The sequence below is a fragment of the Hemiscyllium ocellatum genome, chromosome 33, assembly GCF_020745735.1.
Source record: "Hemiscyllium ocellatum isolate sHemOce1 chromosome 33, sHemOce1.pat.X.cur, whole genome shotgun sequence".
NCBI lineage: Eukaryota > Metazoa > Chordata > Chondrichthyes > Orectolobiformes > Hemiscylliidae > Hemiscyllium > Hemiscyllium ocellatum.
Genome location: NC_083433.1, coordinates 13,459,747 through 13,472,126, shown reverse-complemented (window position 1 = coordinate 13,472,126; position 12,380 = coordinate 13,459,747). Strand labels below are relative to the sequence as shown.

At 46.1% G+C, this 12,380-nt stretch overlaps 1 protein-coding gene across 1 annotated transcript in view; it reads right to left on the bottom strand.

The window, feature by feature from the left end:
* Positions 1–925: 925 nt before the first annotated feature.
* LOC132831498 (ras-related C3 botulinum toxin substrate 1-like) overlaps positions 926–12,380 on the bottom strand; it is a 75,860-nt gene continuing 64,405 nt past the window's right edge. Inside the window, exons 6-7 of the mRNA XM_060849674.1 lie at positions 5,091–5,224; positions 926–3,174 (exon numbers count right to left, since the gene is read on the bottom strand). Of these exons, the coding sequence (XP_060705657.1) occupies positions 5,094–5,224 (131 nt within the window). The 3' untranslated portion in view covers positions 926–3,174; positions 5,091–5,093. The remainder of the gene's footprint in view (positions 3,175–5,090; positions 5,225–12,380) is intronic.

Genomic DNA, 12,380 nt, shown 5'->3' with positions numbered 1-12,380 from the left:
TGCTGCCTCACAGCACCAGGGTTCCAGGTTCAATTCCAGCCTCAGGCAGCTGTCTGTTTGGAGTTTGCACATTCTGCCAGTGTCTGCGTGGGTTTCCTCCCACAGTCACAAAGATGTGCAGGCCAGGTGAATTGGTTATGCTAAATTGCCCATAGAGCTAGATGCATTAGTCAAAGGAAATGGGTCTAGGTGGGTTACTCTTCAGAGGGTTAGTGTGGACTGATTGGACCAAAGGGCCTATTTCCACACTGCAGGAAAATCTATTTGCCCTGAAGATAATGGTGATGAGTGACCTTCCTGAACTATTGTACTCCGCACAGTGTAAGTGCACCCACTGGGCCATCTTCCTACAGTCCTTTGATACAACAGAGTGGCTTGCTGATTCATTTCAGGCAGGGAAAGAGAGAGTGTGTTCTGGAGAAGTGTCATTGAACTTGAAACGTCAAGTCCCATCCTCTCATTCCACAGATGCTGCCAAGCAGTTTGTTTATATTTATTTCAAATTTCCAGCATCCTGTGTTTTATAAACATAATGGAGTCATAGAGTTGTACAGCACAGACACAGACCTTTCAGCCCAACTCATCCATGCTGACCAGAGAAGGTGGAAGAGGCTGGTACAATTATGACATTTAAAAAGGCATCTGGATAGGCATATGAAGGGTTTCGGAGGGATAGGGGCCAAATGCTGGCAAATGGGACTAGATTAGGTTAAGATATCTGGGGTGAGCATGGACAAGTTGACTAAAGGGCCTGTTTCTGTGCTGTACACATATGAGTAATTGTTCTAGTGAATCATAGAAGGTTTTTATAACGTCAGAGATGCTATGCAAATGCAGATTGTTGTAACTGAGCAACTGGAGAAACATGTTATGAGGAGAGAGGCAGGAGGACAAAACAGAAGATCAAAAATAAAAGCTAAACAGGTCATGCTTACAGATTGCAGATTTTATTTCCTTAGAAAAACTGAAATTTGTAGCAAATTCCTCAATTTCTGGTTGCGTTGAGTCCACAAACTCTTGCATGAAGTCACTTTGCTTTTGAAACTTGCAGATCATGTTCTAAAAAATCTGACACCTGTATTAAAAAATGCAGTCTAGCAGGGTACCTAATGGATTTTAAAAATATATAGTGATTGTACATGAAGCACATAAAAGCTAATATTCCAGAGGTGCAGGGGTTGTAGACCTGAAATGACAATTGGAGGGCAACACAACTGAAGCATGGGGGAAACAGGCAAACTACAGATTTTTGGGGGGAGGCATCAAAAAGTATTAATTGTTTTTGATACAAGACAGACATTTTTTATTTGCAGGTGTATCAGGACAGGGAACCCCCAATACTAACTAACAGATCTCCCTTAGAGTCTTCAAGAAGTTAGAATACAATTTGGAATCCTGAGAAGTCACAAGGTCTCCAAGGACAATTACCCCTGATGGTGGAGTGGGGAAATATTAGTACAAAATTGGTCTCTAAGCTTTAAAAAAAAAGGGGTGGTGGGTAAGGCATGATGGGAGCAACCAAGTGTGGCCCTCTCTGCAGTCAAGACTGGAACCACACAGTCAAAACGCCATCACCAATTGTTTGCAGCTTTCTCCTTATAAAGGCAGGGCCCTCCTTGTGATGGGAGAACAGACTCTCCCTCGACCCACTTAAAGGCAAATAAAAATGGTGCTGAGAAAGGGGTACATTCACTTCCATCATCAGTGCCCTGCCCACCACATGGGTGTTCAAATCCACACGGTGACCAGGTTTCGATTTGCTTGCACTTTGGAACACAAAGTCCTCCATCTACTGCTTCCTTTCCCCTCCCTCACTCCTTTTACTGCTCCCAAACCAAACCCCCTCCCCCCCACCCCATCTCCTGAAGATTGGCTACACCGGAGGGCAATTCAGGATACCTGGGCTTAAAATGGACGAGTTGGACTGAAGATGGACTGCTGTTCATCTCTATGACTAATCGCTCCAGTGAAGGATAGAAGCTTTTTATAACAGAGATGCTGTGCAAATGCAGATTGTTGTAACTGTGGAACAGTAGAAACAGGTTAGGAGCAGAGATGCAGCCCTGGGGGTTAACAGGCTGGTAAAGTCGGAAAGGCTCAAGCCAGATTCTCCAGAGGTCAAAACATTTGCCTCCACAGCTCTTGGTATTGCAACCCCAAATTCCCCCCCCCCCGCCCCCACCAAACTCAAGATGCTGGGATGGCTTAGCTACAGAGTAAAGCCCACCTGGTCTCCAAGCAAGTCTGCCCCAACCTCGTCCAACCCCCTGCGCCACCCCCACCTGAGCCAGCCTGAGAATGAACAGGAGGGGACCCTGTCCTGGAACACTGTACCTAACCCCATTCCCCACACAACCCTGACTGGCAGCCAGTAGTTGTACTCTCATTTCACACAGATTTTGTTGTGGGGAAGTGAGTTACAGACGTTATTTATAGTTATAGCTGTAATAGTTTGCCAAAAAAAAAACACAGAAGCAATTCTGAATTTGAAATCCTTAAAATTTTCACTGGTGCCTCAGAGCTCTATATTTAACGAAGCTACAGCTAACATGGGGGTCTGCTTGATGCTGGCATTTGGTTCCAGCTGGTAACTGCTCTTTCCTTACACAAATATTTTGACTTTCTGAACAAAAAAAAAAGATTTAGCTCAAGAGGAAAAGATATTACTCTGTTAAAAACGAGCAAAGTTCTATAGTTTGTCTCCTGGAGGTAAAGAGAGTTTTAAAATGCTTTGCATCTCAAGGGGTTAATCCAGGAATTGACGGCCTCCGCTCTGACAAGTGGATGTTCTGGGAGAAAATGAGGAGCGACTGGCTCAAATAGAAGCGTAGGAGGGCTCAGGAAGAAAATATTTCCTCCCTCAATAAGTTTTGGGGCAGATTCAAAGACATCAAACTGAATATCAATCATTGTGGGGGATTGCTATCTCCAGCCTGTTGGATAACAGGATTCCTAATCAATTAACGCTTACAACAATAACATGCTTTTTTGGTCTTAATGCACAATTTACAAGGAAAACAAATAGCAAAAATATTTTGTTCTTTAAAAACACGTAATTAAAACTGTAATGTTACATCCTCAAAATGTATGTTACAAAGATTGCTTCACAATTCCAGGACACACGGCTCCAACTCATTCAATACATTCCTAGGTTCGACTGGAGACACTGGGCCACTGCACAAACAGTAAAAAGAAAAAGAAGTTAGAACCAAGAGAGTGCCATGTTAAACGTGGTCACAGAAATCCCAATGGATCACCATTTTGCTGACTCATTAGAGACACTCGATGGGCAGGGGGTTTAATCAGAGCATTACCATGCCTCAGGTGAGATGCAAGGCTGGGAAGACAGGGACCTTCACGGTGATCTCAGACAGTGTGGGAATTGAACCAATCGTGTGTCACCAATCGGCCGTCCAACCAACGTTGGGGGTCAGGGACACAGAGCTAACAAATCAAAAACCGTGGATGGCGGGTTTGCGAGGGCCGAGATAAAAGGGAAATAGGAAGTGAACAATGATGGCGGTTTGATGAACTTCAGCTCAGAGGTAAAATGTTAATTTTGGAGCCACTTGGTTTAGCTCGAATGAGTAGAGGTAGAGAGGACACAGACACATCAATTATTTGAAGGATTGCACAACAGGGGATAGGAAGTGTCTTGAAGTTAGAAGAATAAATTCAAGAGAAGGGTTACATAGATTTAGCTTGCACTCCCTTGAATGCTCTAACTTCAGCCTCCAGTCCCAAGCCAATTTGCCCTGTACCAATCGTTCAGAACTAGCTCCTTGATCTTCATCTTCTGAAACAGAGTCTACTCAGAAACCAAAAGAGAAAATGCTGGAAAATCTCAGCAGGTCTGGCAGCATCTGTAAGGAGAGGAAAGAGCTGACATCTCGAGAATGTCAGGGGAGAAAAAGGGGAGAAATAGGGAGGTATTTATAGGAGGCTGAGAGAAGGTGAGTCATGGCTCCAGAAGTAAAGGTACAATAAAGAGATGATAATGACAGTGCATGGAGCGATTATAGGGAGATTAGGAGCTGTGAATGACCAAGGCTGACGCCAGTGCTGTGTGTCAAAATATGGGTGGGGGGGGGTGGTGGTGTTGATGAAGCAGAGGCAAAATGGAAAACAGGGGAGATGGGTAGCAAAGGGGGAAGAGAGGAGAGAATAAGGTGATGAGAGAGTGGGCAGTGAGAGAAAGCAAGACAAAGGGTCAGTTAGACTTGGAACGTCAGCTCTTTTCTCTCCTTACAGATGCTGCCAGACTTGCTGAGATTTTCCAGCATTTTCTCTTTTGGTTTCAGATTCCAGCATCCGTAGTAATTTGCTTTTATCCAGAGTCTACTCAGAACATGGGTGTAGCGGGAGATTCCTACGTGGACAGTGGAAACACTTTATAGCGATGCCCCCAGAGCATCCTGAAGCAGCCATTTGTCCCTGCCAACTCATGCAAGACCCCGGCTTGTGACCAAAGTGGAGAAGTCTTACTGAGCATGACACCTCAGCAGCAAGATGCTGAGGACAGGCAACTGGTGAAGCCCAGGGTGTTGAAAGGAAGTACACAAACCTCCCAGTGATGCACCTCCACATCCCTCCTGTGGGAGGAGCTGCAGACTGCATAGTGGAACCAGCAGCCATTTTAGATCTCTTCCAATTGGAATGGGCGAAAACTGTCCTCCATCAATAGGGAACGCTCGAGAAGATTATTCTCAAGTGTGGAAGATTGAAGTGTTTAAAAATGTTTAAGCACATGGCGCAGAACAAAGAGAGAGCCTGCTTCCTCCAGTGAGTGGTGGAAATCAACAGTGGACATTTTGACTGTAAGACAGTGGAAATAAGAAAAATACTTGGCCCTGTCCCCTGCCACACCCCTGGAGATCATAAAAGTCAAAGGGCTTGAAGATGCTGCAGGCAATTAGGATACTGAATTCTGATCTGGACAGGCTTTTGTTGGAAAAGACTAAATCAAGGGATATGGAGAAAAAGGATGTGATGAACAGCACCAGGGACCAATCTGCAATGGAGGTGGTCCCAGGACCCAAGTGGCCCATTGCTAAATCCTATATATTTAATTTGAATGAGAAAACAAATACCTTTTACAGTAGCAGACATTTCTTCTTTTTCCTCTCCTCAGGAGCTGGGCATAGCACGGCACGAATGGCCTCATCGAACACAGTCTTTAGACCTCGCTGTGTGAGTGCTGAGCACTCAAGGTATCGCATTGATCCTTGATCAAAAACAAAAAAAGATTTTATTTTTAAAAATATAAAATTCAGCAGAGACATTGACACTACAGATGCCGTTAAGATTTGATCGGGGTATTGGAGATGAAGGAGGACCTGGACAGAGCAGATGGGGAGGAACCGTTCCAACTCGTGGGCAGATTGAGAACAAGGAAACAGGTTTCAGGTCATTGGCTAAAGCAGCTTTGGAGTCACAAGGAAATTCCATGTCTTACGGTTAGTGGTTAGGACCTGGAATGGTTGCTGAGCACGTGAGATGGTGGCAGAAGCAAAAACAGAAAATGCTGGAGAAACTCAACACGTCAGGCAGCATCTTTGGAAGAGATGTTAATGTTAATACAACAAATGTTTCAGGTCCAGTGGTCCCATTCTGAAGAGTCACTGGATTCAAAACGTTAACTGTCTCTGCTGAGTTTTTCCCACAATTTGATTTCCAACACACCCAGTTCCTTGGTTTGGAGAGGAGGCACGTTCTATTCAGGCATTTGAGAGGTAACTGGATTATTATCTGAAAAGGGAAGAATAAAAGTGACAGAAAAGCTAGGATCTCATTTAATGATAAAGCAGGCTCAATGGGCTGAATGGTCTGCTTCTGCAGCTACATCTTATGGCTGGAAGACATAAGGCTTAACACAAGGCTGGATTGACCATGGTAAATCTGGTGCCCAGGATGGGCAGCACAGTGGCACAGTGGTTAGCACTGCAGCCTCACAGCACCAAGGTCCCAGGTTCGATTCCAGTCTTGGGTGAGTGTGTGGTGTTTGCACATTCTCCCCGTGTCTGTGTGGGCTTCCTCTGAATGCTCCAGTTTCCTTTCACAATCCAAGGATGTGTAGGTCAGGTGAATTGGCTATGCTAAATTGACCATAGTGTTAGGTGCATTAGTCAGAGGGAAATGGGTCTGGGTGGGTTACTCTTTGAAGGGTCAGTGTGGACTTGTTGGGCTGAAGGGAATCGAATCTAATTAAAATCGAATCGAATGTGCAGGCTAGGTGGGTTATAGAATCATAGAATCCTTACAGTGTGGAAACAGGCCCTTTAGCAAGTCCACACTGACCCTCTGAAGAGAAATTCGCCCAGACCCATTCCCATCGCCTATTATTGCCTATAATGCACCTCATCTACACATCTCTGAACACTATGGGCAATTGAGCATGGCCAATTCATCTGACCTGCACATCTTTGGAGTGTGGGAGGAAACCGGAGCACCTGGAGGAAACCCCCGCAGACACGGGGAGAATATGCACGCTCCACACTGACAGTCCTCAGAGGCTGGAATCGAACCCGAACATTAACACCCGTCAGTGACAGTTGCATCTTCATGGTCCACTCCAACCACTTGGTGGCAGTTTATTCCTGGTCACAGCAGCAGACAGGAAGTGAATGACCCTTTGGTTGTCATGGCTGGGATATTGGAGGCACAAAATATCAAGATTCACTAGGAATGAGCACACCAAAAATAAAAAAAAGGATAGGCCATTTCATGTTCCTCTTATTCTGATGGGTCTTGGAAATAAGATACAAAGACAGTGTGGGGGGTAAGGCCTATTCATTCAGAATGTGAAAGCATCATTGGCAAAGCCAACAGTAACTGATCTATTACATATTGCCCTCAAGAGTATAGAACATAAAGAGATGTTAAAATATTAAGAACAATTTATGATTGCAGTGGCAAGACAGACATATGATATGGTTTTTGCAAGGTTTGTAGCTCAGGTTGAGGTTCAGGGTGTATATTTGCTCGCTGAGCTGTAGGTTTGATATCCAGACGTTTCATTACCTGGCTAGGTAACATCATCAGTGGCGACCTCCAAGTGAAGCGAAGCTGTTGTCTCCTGCTTTCTATTCATATGTTTGTCCTGGATGGGGTTCCTGGGGTTTGTGGTGATGTCATTTCCTGTTTGTTTCTGAGGGGTTGATAGATAGTATCTAGATCTATGTGTTTGTTTATGGTGTTGTGGTTGGAGTGCCAGGTCTCTAGGAATTCTCTGGCATATCTTTGCTTAGCCTGGCCCAGGATAGATGTGTTGTCCCAGTCGAAATGGTGGTTTTTTTTCATCCATGTGTAGGGCTACGAGGAAGACAGGATTGTGTCTTTCTGTGGCTAGCTGGTGTTTGTCGGAATGAGGAAAGTGTGTCCAGCAGGCAAAGATAAAATGTAGGGAGGAGGGACTTGGGGGAGGGGCGTTGGAAATGTGATAGGTGGAAGGAGGTTAAGGTGAGGGTGATAGGTCGGCGAGGGGGTGGGGGCGGAGAGGGGGCTCATTTGGGAATAGAAGGAACCATGTACTGAATGGACAGGGTGATCTCATTTTGCACTGAGCTGGAGGGATTAATTTCTGAAACTTGTTGGTGTGGATCGAACAGGGCAGGGAACGGTGCGTGTGCAGTTAAAGTCCAGGAAGAGTCAAACCAGAAGTAGAATGGGACAAAACCCTGGTTCAAAGCCCACACCCAAGCGCATTCACATGTAGCACTGAGTGAGGACATGGCATATTAAACCCATTCAGGAGCCAGTTTGCCACCTGCAGTCAGTCCTCAGTCCTCCTCTTACCCGCCTCCAAAACAAAATGATTTAAAGCTGTTGGCTTGTGCTGGGATACGGTTACAGCAGAACCAACTTTCAAATGTTGAGGTGTCACCAAACTGACACAGAGATTGGGGGGGGGGGGGGGGGGGGTTGGAAAATAGTGGGAGGAGGAGAGAGTGGGCAGAGGGTGGGGGACAGAGAGTCAGAGAGAGAAAAAAAGAAAAAGAGAGAGAAAAAGAAAAAGAAGAGACAGAGAGAGAGAGACAGACAGAGAGACAGACAGAGAGACAGACAGAGAGACAGACAGAGAGAGAGACAGACAGAGAGACAGACAGAGAGACAGACAGAGAGACAGACAGAGAGACAGACAGAGAGACAGACAGAGAGACAGACAGAGAGACAGACAGAGACAGAGACAGAGAGAGAGAGAGAGACAGAGAGAGAGAGAGAGAGAGACACACACAGACAGAGAGCAATACCGACAGAGAGACACAAACAGACAGATGGGTGATTCAAGATCAAAGAGCCTAATTCTACCCCTAGACAGCATCTGCATACCAGCAACAACCCAACAGCGTCAATGTATCAGGGTAATGGGCACAAGGATCAATAATGCTGAGCTGCCAGTATATTGGAGCTCTTGTTGTGAATTGTGTGCATAGTGTATTTACCACCTGGCTGATAGCTACAATGCCACAGTACACAATAAAAAGGGAAGCTGATGATTACAAGAGACTGAGCAAACACAGCCTAGACTTCCTGGTATTGAGAAGACTGACTAGCGATCCAACCAAAATTTATATCGAGTCTCGAGGGTAGTGCGGGGAGGAAAGTGTTTCCATTGGCTCAGAAGCTGAGGATGTGAGACCACACCCACAAAGACCGAGCCATTTAGGAGTTAGGAGGAGAAATACCTTCATCGAGGAGGATTGTGGATCTTTGAGAGTTGTCTAAGCCAGAGACTGCAGATGCTCACTCCTCACAACATTCAAAGTCAAGGTGACTAGAGATTTCAAGAGCCAGAGGATTTCAGGGATAGTGCGAGACCATCAACAAAGGTGGTCAGCCACAATGTGGAACGGTAGAGAAAGAGCAAGAATCACAAAGGGTGGTGCTAGGAAAACACAGCAGGTCAGGCAGCATCCGAGGAGCAGGAGAGTCGACGTTTCGGGCATAAGCTCTTCATCAGGAAAGCGAAGGGGGAACGGGGACGGAGAGATAAATGGGAGGCGTGGGAGAGGAGGGTAGGTGGGATGGTGATAGGTTGGATTCTGGTGGGAGGTAATTGTGATAGGGTGGAGCGGATAGTGGGAAGATAGATGGATAGATCTAAGAGGATAGTGCCAAGTTGAATCTGGGATGAGGTGGGGAGATATGGAGACTGGTGAAGTCAATGTTGATGTGACATGTTTGTAGGGTCCCAAGGTGGAAGGTGAGGCTTTCTTCTCCCAGTTGACAAGTGGCTTTGATTGGCAGTGGAGAAGACCCAGGATTTGCATTCCCTGGGGGAGTGTGACAGAGTTGAAGTGGTTGGCCAATGATTTTCACTACCACGTGTTTCCAACATTAACTACAATAGCCTTAGCCTCACATCTCAATGTGCAACAGGTTCCATTCCCACCCCTCCTTACCCCTCAGATTACTCCCAGGCAAACACTCATTTAAATACCCATCCTGGTTGTCAAACCACTCCGTGGTCTCGCCTTTCACTATCTCCAATGTCCAGCTTCACAGCTGTCTCTAAAGAAAGCAGAATTCCTCTACATCTAGCCTCTTGTCCATTGCCAAAAATAAATCACTCCAATCTCAGAAGCCGTGCCTTCAGCGGTGGGTGCTAAGCCCTGGAATTCCATTCCTAAATCATTGCCATGCTGCCACCCTTAAGACAGCTCGAGAAAACCACTGATCATTTGATTGGTTAGTTGGCTCAGTATTTGCTTGGTAACATTCCTGTGAAGTTCAAATTCAACGTACAAAAAGAAAAATCGCACAACACCAGGTTATAGTCACCTGACAAAGGAGCATCGCTCCAAAAGCTAGTGCTTCCAAATAAATCTGTTGGACTATAACCTGCTGTTGTGCGATTTTCTTAAACAGTCCAATACCAGCATCTCCAAATCATTCAAATTCAATACTGCTATTGGGGTCTTGCTTATCCAGAATGGAGCCAACGTCTTCAAACACTGTGGACAGTGCCATATCATGACATGACAATTAGATTAGATTACTTACAGTGTGGAAACAGGCCCTTCGGCCCAACAAGTCCACACCGACCCGCCGAAGCGCAACCCACCCATTCCCCTACATTTACCCCTTACCTAACACTACAGGCAATTTAGAATGGCCAATCCACCTGACCTGCACATCTTTGGACTGTGGGAGGAAACCCAGAGGAAACCCATGCAGACACGGGGAGAACGTGCAAACTCCACACAGTCAGTCGCCTGAGTCGGGAATTGAACCCAGGTCTCCAGCTTTGTGAGGCAGCAGTGCTAACCACTGTGCCACCCACTGCAATGAGCCAGATGTGAACATTACATCCACATTCCCATTTCTTTTTTAAACATACTTCACGCTGCCAGCGTTAACAGATAGAGGTATTCTGATTCACGACTTAGTCATCAAGAAAAACCATGTCAGAAATTAAACCTTCATGTTCATGAAATTCAAACCTTAAAATGAAATACAGAAACAGTTTTATTTAGGCAAAAGTGAGGACTGCAGATTAGAGCCGAGAGTGTGTTGCTGGAAAAACGCAGCAGGTCAGGCAGCATCCAAGGAGCAGGAGAATCGACGTTTCAGGCATGAGCCCTTCATCAGGAACATGTGATGTCAATATGCAGCTTGCTGTTGCCAGCATTCAGCTCTGTAACCATGTCCAGTGCTTGTCTGAGAGAGATGGCACACTGGAAATGACCCACTGAGATGGGAGGTCTGCCATCTGGATGCACCTTGGGAAGGCAGAACCTCCAGAGGTAGGTTCTACTGCAATGCCGAATGCGATGCTGCCTGTTGTTGTTGTTGTCGTCAGCGGGGAGTTTATCTTCAGCCAGTGGTGTACACCTTTGTCAAAGTTGAGGGACTTCACGGACTGTAGGGGTTCTATGATAATTGGCCAAGAGGGGGCAATACCTCCACCCTGTCCAACCCTCTCAGGATGTGCGGGTCTGACTCTAAACGCTAGCGAGTACAAGTCAAATCTGACCAGACATCAATTTAGTCTGAAGGGTACGTTTGGCGATATTATGTAGCCACATGTAAAGCTTGAATTGTTCCCCATCAGACCAGGTTCACCACAGAGGGTGCAAAGAGGAGATGAGAGACGCTTGATCACTGTCCCTTCGGATCAAAGCCACAATCCCCTATGTTCGTGTACAGCTCGTCTCTCTCACCCCCCACCTCCCCCCCCCCGCCCACCCCCATAGCTGGTTTGACCAGGCACTTCAATTGGAAAGCAGCAGCCAACAGGACTCTTAACACATCCCCAACCATTATCCAGTCAACCAGTCAACCTGAGGCAGGGAACAATTCCGACAGCATAGCTTGCATTCAGACTAAACGTAAAGTCACCATAATTTTACCAGACCAGAGGGCTAAAGGAGGAGAAAGCGAGGACTGCAGATGCTGGAGATCAGAGTCAAAACATGTGGGTGCTGGGAAAGCACAGCCGGTCAGGCACATCCGAGGAACAGGAGAGTCGATGTTTCCCACATAAGCTCATCAGGAATGGGCTAGGGCTGCTCTCTGGTTAGCCAGAGCTCAAGGGAGGTGACTGGTGGCAGCTTAACCGGAGGGTCACCATGACAACAGGTGAGGTGAGAGGTCAAGCAGGACAGTCCTTCATAGTAACCTCAGCTGGTGTGGGAATTGAACCCAGGACAGTGGCATCACAATGCATTGTAAACCAGCTGTCCAATCATCTAAGCTAACCAATCTAAGTACTGAGTATGGAAAGACAACACAGGCAGTTAGTCCACTCTCAAGCTCCCTTGATGTTCACTCCATGCCACAGTCATGGCTTATTTAGTAGTACACTGGCTTCAGGACCACAGGGCTCTGGGCTGGAGTACCAGAACACAATAATGCTGTCCCTCAGGAGTGCAACATGGTTAGAGGTGATGTTAAACCAACGCTCCATCTGCCTGTTCACGTGGAGGAATGATCCACAGACACATTCTCCCTGGGATCTCAGCTCACATTCATTCCTCAAGTGACCAGCACTCATTAAAAACAAACTCTGGCCATTATTAGACAGCGGGTTATAGGGCCATATAGCACGGAAACACCCTTCGGTCCAACCAGTCCATGCCGAACATAATTCCAAACCAAACTAGTCCCACCTGCCTTCTCCTGAGCAAGCCATCTCTCTCCAAACTTTTCCTATTCATGTATCTATCTAACTGTCTTTTAAACATTGTAATTGTACCCACACCCACTACTTCTTTAGGAAATTCATTCCACACATGAACCACCCTCTATAAAAGATTTGCCCCTCTTGTCTTTTTTAAAATCTGTCTTCTCACCTTAAAAATGCGTCCCCTCCTAGTCTTGAAATCCCCCATCCTAGCGAAAAGACACCTACTATTAACTATCTATACTTCTCATTATTT